Here is a 6,508-nt window from a genome sequence, read left to right as displayed (position 1 = left end):
TGTTGACTACATCAGACTACATTTTCCAAATTCTGTGAACACATATTGTCCTTTAGCCGCTTAAAGTCTTTGCTAAATCCGACATCTGAGTCACATCACATTCTGTTTGTGTTGACTATTACTTTTTTGACTGACCGTGGATCCTATTTTCCTGTGTCTTCGCACATCTGGTAACTTTTTTTATTGTTCATTGAATATTGTAAGTGATACATTAGAGAGACTCTGGGTTCCGTGACTTTCCCTCCGAAGGGTATTGATTCTTGTTCAATTGCTGGTTAATAGCCTTTAAATTCTGTAGGTTTGGTTTTGTGCTTTATTATGGGAATCTGTAGAAACCCAAGATGCTTCCCAAGCACCTGTGATTGTCAGGACCTGACCTGCAAAGTCTGTCTGCCCGGCAGATCTTGTCAGGGCCCGGGTTTCGGCTTTGCTGGGGCGGCAGTAGAGCAGTGGTCTTCAACTGGACGTAATTTTCTCCCCAGGTGACATCTGGCAATATCTGAAAGCATTTTGGGTTCTCACGACAGGTTAAGAAGGAGCAGTTAGTGATAGAGCACAAGGATGCTGCTAGATATCCTGCAACACACAGACCAGCTCTGCATAAGAATTATCAGGCCCAAAATATCGGTAGAGCCAAGGCTGGAAATCTCTGGCTAACTTAGGCCTCATTCTCAGTGTGGCCCTTACTTCTGCCTGGGGGTTAACAAGGTGTCAAGTCCCCCTGCCTGGACTGGAAGTCCCCTCCAGTCACCTTAGTCACCCCTGGAGTCTAACACTCTGCTGAGTTCCTCTCTGGTGAGCCTAAAGCCATCATGCTCTTGGGATGCTGTTTTTTGATGGGGGGATTTTTTTAGTTCATTTTTTAGAAATTTTCTCAATGTAAACCTTTACTTTCTTTTGAGCATTGAACTCAAATGTGGACTCTCTGCAAGTATTATCATCATTATATTTTTATTATGAAGTGTATTCGATGATGTTTATGTGTGACTTTGTCAGATAGCAGATTCTTAAATTCAAAAGTTAGTTTAATCTGATGATACAGAAGTTATATATCCCGGCTCTATACCTGAAAAATTACCTGTTTGGTTAGGAATTAATTTACACGTGTGAATGTGGTTTTTGCTATTGGCATGGAAACCTGACCCTTTGCATTACGTTTCATTAACATCTTTATATTTTCACGTGTACTGTCGGTTTCTCCTAATAACAGAGTTTAATGATAGCACATTGCAATCAAGGAGCCAAAGTATAAATGAATAAAGTGAAAGGCTAAAGACTCCTAACCTTCCCCAAAAAGTTGATGAGAAGGTACCATGGATGAGATACACCCCCTCCTTGAATCAAAGAGCGTATCCAGGTCGTTCAAAAGCATGTTTTGTCTCCAGCCCCATGTGGGCCCCTGTTGTCTTGGCGCTTCGTGCCGGCCAACCCCGTGTCCTCTGACCCGCGCGTTAGTCCCGGGCTCAGCGCAGAGGCCGGTAACAGGGTTTTGCCTTTCTGGCCCATGGAGCTCTCTTTCTCTCCCCGCTCTTCATTTCCATAATGTCACACGCAAAACAACTGTTATCCTCACTCTAGAAATTACGCTTCCTTGCATGGCTTAGAATCTACCACCTTCCCTAGCGAAACACAAGCATTCTGGGGAATCAGAAGACCAAGACATTCTGATTCAAATAAGTGGAGATAATATAAATGGGCCAAATATTCGGCATAAACAATATGAAGGTGATGTGGAAATATTAACTGATGTATTGCATTCATTTGACATTTGTGTCTTTACCATGGTGTTTTTTTGATTTTCTGAGCAGAGTACAGAGTTGAACATGTACTTGACTTTCCACGGGTGTTCAAAATTGTTGCTTTTGTTTTCTTTGCAAACTTAGGAAAAATAACGTCAATTTAATTTTCATTTAATTTGTTTTGCTCAATATAAAACAAAAGTAGTACTCAGTTTTTATTTGATGATTAGAATAACGGCCAAGCTTACCTAGGCTAGAAATATGGGTAGTAATTTGAATGTTCATAATCCATTACTCATAAAAGAGAGAATTAGCTATATCGAAATATACATAAATATCTAAGAAGAATAATATTTGAAACCTAGTAAACATGTAACAAAACTATTTTTTTAAAAAAATACTCTCTTAGTGTTTATCATTTCCATGCTATTCCCTGTTAGGCGGCTGGCTACAAAAGAACTTCTTTAATGATCAGAATCAATATGTTATTCTTAAGCTGCCGTTCATTTGAACCATAAAATTTGTGTATTTAAATAAATCATGAGTCAGTAATTTTTATGTTATAAGGAAAAATGGCATCCTATAGCTAAATATCTTGAACACCTAACTTCTGCTTATTTTACTAGTTACCACATTATGCTTTGATTTTAAATAAAACAAATACATGTTTTCTCAAAAAGATCACAAAATTAGTACTTGCAAGGTACATGTTTATTTTCTAATAACTGTTATGGATTTTACAGGCAAAATAGTATCTTGATCTTTCTATTACATTCAGCAACACCAAAAACTCCACAACTCTGGTGTCAATATCAACAATTACTAAAAATCAAGCAAGCAATTTACAATGATCTGGAATTAAGGAAAATGGATCCAAAAGGCATGTAATTACAATAACGATAAAAGAGTATTTATGCATTAAGACACAAATAGCCAACGTAAATTTAATACCTCAGGCATTTTTCTAATTGTGTTATTTATACTAATTTTGGAAACTGTGGAGCACATTGGCCAAGTCACCAATAGTTGCGAAAAAGAAAACACATAAAAGTGCCTATTTTGCTAACAGTACATGTTCAGCTCTTTAGCTTTAACGTTGTGTGGTACTGTGATCCCTTCCACAGCATTAGGAATCAATACTACATGTGCCTCAAGCTTTTCCACAGATGAATGATCTGAGGAAGATGCCCTCGTTTCAGAAACTGAGGTCATTACAGTTTATCCTCACTTGAAATGTTTCAGGCCTGGGGGATGTAAAGAGCGTCCAGTCGCGGACTACTGGATGAACAGCGACATCTAGTGGTCATGATAATCCTAAATAAACATTTTAAAAGTGTGAACTCGAGGGTTTTCATAAAGAGAAGTCGCCACGATGCATCACCTTTAATATTGACATAAGCAGATTTCCATTGAAACTGTGCCAGAAAATTACAAGCATTTCCTAGTAGAATTTCTCTGATTCAGTAATAATATAAACTTAAGGAAAAGCCAGCACTGGGCTTCTAATCTTTTTTCTTAATCAACAACCCTTACATAATAGGTAAATACCCTTTGTAGATTGTTATAAAAATCCAGTTATGATTTCTTCACGTCCGAGTTCCTCTAACAGGGTAACATAAAGAACACTATGAACTACTGAATAATCAGTTTTGCGGTTCTTTTATGAACACGTAGAGTGGCATATGTCAGCAACAAATTCAGACACTCCGTATGACAATGCGCTGAGGGGCAAAATTAAGAAATTTTAAAAGCTGCCAGTTTGTTAATGACTATTGGATTGAGTTTACACTGGAAATGTTATTAATTTTTTGTCAGTAGGGAACATCCAGTTCATCAAGATTTTCTAAAACTGGATCATGAAATGGAATTAGAGCATCGTTTCACCATCAAAAAAATCATTGTTTTCTAAGTAAGACTGTTTCCTATTAATGAAAAAATCAGTACATTCTGTGACTATTTTGCAAACCCAATATGAAGCAGTCCAAGCAAGCTTATGTGGTTGGCTGGAATCTTAACTCCTCAATCTCTATACATGCCTCCTGCCAGAGAAATAAAACTGCTCCCAAGGCCTTTCTGCCCAGCTCTAGAAAAACTCCATCTTCCTGTCACCATGAAAGATTTGTCTTGAGCATAAACTGTAAGGTGTGGTTCCATGGCTGTTTATGGGATGCATGGGGATCATCCCATCCACATGGACTGAGGTTCCCCCAAATGCCTCGGCATATAGGAATGAATATTGGGGGACCTTACTATCTAGCTATTTATTTCATCTTCCTTCTGTAACCTTCTAAAGCTTCGTTATGACCGTAACAGATGCAAGGCCTGGACGAGAGTTTTGAGGTTAACACACCAGCCTCCCCAAATGCAGAATGGGCACATGTAGTACGCACAGATCATCAAAAATCTCTGCCCAGCCACTTGCCATGCTAGTGATTAGCTGGGACATTCACCTGATGCCACTGATGTGCATAAAGGGGGCCGCAGAGGCCAAGCCTCCAGTGACTGGACGTGACAGTCCATGGGAATGATATCTCACAGGCACCACTGAACCGGGGAACCATGAGAAGAAAGGAAGCATTCTGACATCACTACAGATTGTCATGTAAATACGAGGCAGCCGTGGTCCAGGAGGCATCTCACACCAAGCGTAAAAGCAGTTCATCTTATTAAATGAATGGGTGTGATTCACATGCCTTTAAAATTAACACTCTGGTCAAAGGAGGTACCGTGAGTGTAATTCCCGGGGTTTTCTGCAGCCCGCTCCCCCCAGTCACTTCTTAGCCGCCTTCTCCCAAGGTTCTCAACTACAGCAGGGCGTGTGGGCAGTGGGCACAAGGAGTCGCGGTGACAGGCAGCCGTGAGCGGTCGGGAGGCACCTGGACGTTGCATTCTACTGCTCGGCACTTTACAGCACGGGCCAGGCCTCCCTGTGCTCCCTCCCTTATTTCCGCCGGAAACTAGCAGCACTCATTTGAAGCACTGCTGTGTCCTATGGCTGTCTGAACTCCTGTGCTGTGTGACAAAGGTGACTTCTGAATTCCGAGGATAGTGCCACTCACTACTCAGCATCTCTAGATAGTCTTGGATGACGAGCTCAGGTTATTATTACCGTCTACTCATAATAATAACCACCACCCCCCAAATAATCAGAACTTGAACTGGTATTTGAGTTAAAGGTCTATGTCTACTTATCAGCATTTATACATCTGGACCACGTGCATGTTGGGGATAGATTAGATTAGCTCGGGTTTGAAAATTGGCCATCTCAAAGTTGCCAGCCCACAAAACATTTCCATCTCCTCCCATAAAGCACCCACAGAGGAAAGGAAAGAAGGCCTTCCGCTGGTTACCCGGGTCATCTTCACTGGGCCTGGCAGGGTGGACAGGGTGAGCTAAGGGTGGGTGAGTTGCCAGCACTGGATGCCTGTAAGCCTAAAAATAATTCGGTCTGGGTCTGAGGGCTAATATCATGCTTCCGAGTCTCTTTCTGAAAAGCATAAAGCCGAGATACCCGACTCCCGCGAGCAAGCCCACCGCGAGCGTGGTGCCCAGAACCTTCGGCGCCCTTTTCCTGGCCACCCGGAATGCGGTCGGCAGCACCGCAGAGATTAAAATATTGTTGACATGTCCTAGAACTTTGTTAAACGTCTTCCTCTTCAGGACACGGTCGTAATAGGTTTCCAAGTTCGGTCGCTTTCCGTTCCCCCAGTTCCTCCTCGCAAACCCCAGGAACTTCAGTCGGTGCAGGGTGACAGCGAGCGACACGTCCGCCAGGGTGAAGGACCCTCCGCAGAGCCAGGGCTGGCGGCCCTCTTCTACCGGAGAGAGGGACAGGGGCAGTTAGGGCGAGCGCCGCACGCGGACCCCGCAGCTCTCTCGTCTTGGGCGTGAGGGCCGGTGCGGGCTCAGCAGGAGCGTAAGGCCGTGGCACATTTTGAGCGTCATACTCAGTGAGAAATTTATGCTAAAGACGAAGTGCATGCAAACGTCTCCCAAGCTCAGGGGGACGCGCTTGGCATCGGCCACCCGCCCAAGTCTCCCGATGAGACAGGAGCCGCCTGAGCTCAAAGCCTGCCTGCTATTTTGTGAGGGATGCTAGGGACTTGAAGGCCTCCAGGCCAGAGGCGTCAACGGCCACCTCTTTCTAGCTGAGGAAAACGACAGGTGAGCTTTGGGAAAACCCATACAGTTGGGCCCGAATGGTGAGTGCCGCTCTCGGGTACCCCTTCAAGCCTGCAGCACCCCTAGCATGAAGCAAGCTTCAGGGAACGTGGCCTTCAGCGTTGTCGTCAGGTGGTCGGTGTGCTTGCCCTGGGCAGTGGCTCCCTCACGGGGTCAGGGCTGCGGGCAGAGGCGTGGACGCCGCCATCCAGCCCGCCCGACACGTGTGCCGGCCCCCATTTTAGACTGGACTGTGGATAAGAACGTGTCTCCAGACCTAAGGGAAAACTCGAGGCCACATTTCAGCAATTACTCTGGTGACTCAACCAAACTGACCTCTGTAATTACAGGTTTGTGAAACAGGCCAGGTTGGAACTTCTCAGCCACGAGTTAAATCGTGTAGAAAAACTCTCCGCCAGTCACATTTCACAGGGAATGCAGACTGAGTTCCAATCAGACACCTGGGTTTTGCTGAATTCAAGGTTGCTGTTGCTCTCCTAACTTAAACTGCCCACGAAAACGACAACAGACAGGTCGCGAAATGTTTCCGATGGCGTCGCGAGCTGTCCCCGCGCGCCCCCGGCCGTCCCCGCACACCCCAGGCCGTC

The 6,508-nt window shown here is 44.3% G+C and overlaps 1 protein-coding gene across 2 annotated transcripts in view; it reads right to left on the bottom strand.

Annotated features, from left to right (window-relative positions):
• Positions 1-5,121: 5,121 nt before the first annotated feature.
• GDAP1 (ganglioside induced differentiation associated protein 1) overlaps positions 5,122-6,508 on the bottom strand; it is a 16,080-nt gene continuing 14,693 nt past the window's right edge. For both annotated transcript variants that reach the window (XM_006924037.1, XM_006924038.1), the window contains exon 6: positions 5,122-5,554. In XM_006924037.1, coding sequence (XP_006924099.1) covers positions 5,172-5,554 — 383 coding nt within the window. In that variant the 3' untranslated portion in view covers positions 5,122-5,171. The remainder of the gene's footprint in view (positions 5,555-6,508) is intronic.

This window comes from Pteropus alecto, unplaced genomic scaffold, assembly GCF_000325575.1.
Source record: "Pteropus alecto unplaced genomic scaffold, ASM32557v1 scaffold87, whole genome shotgun sequence".
NCBI classification, from domain to species: domain Eukaryota; kingdom Metazoa; phylum Chordata; class Mammalia; order Chiroptera; family Pteropodidae; genus Pteropus; species Pteropus alecto.
This window is presented reverse-complemented; position numbering and strand designations above follow the sequence as displayed.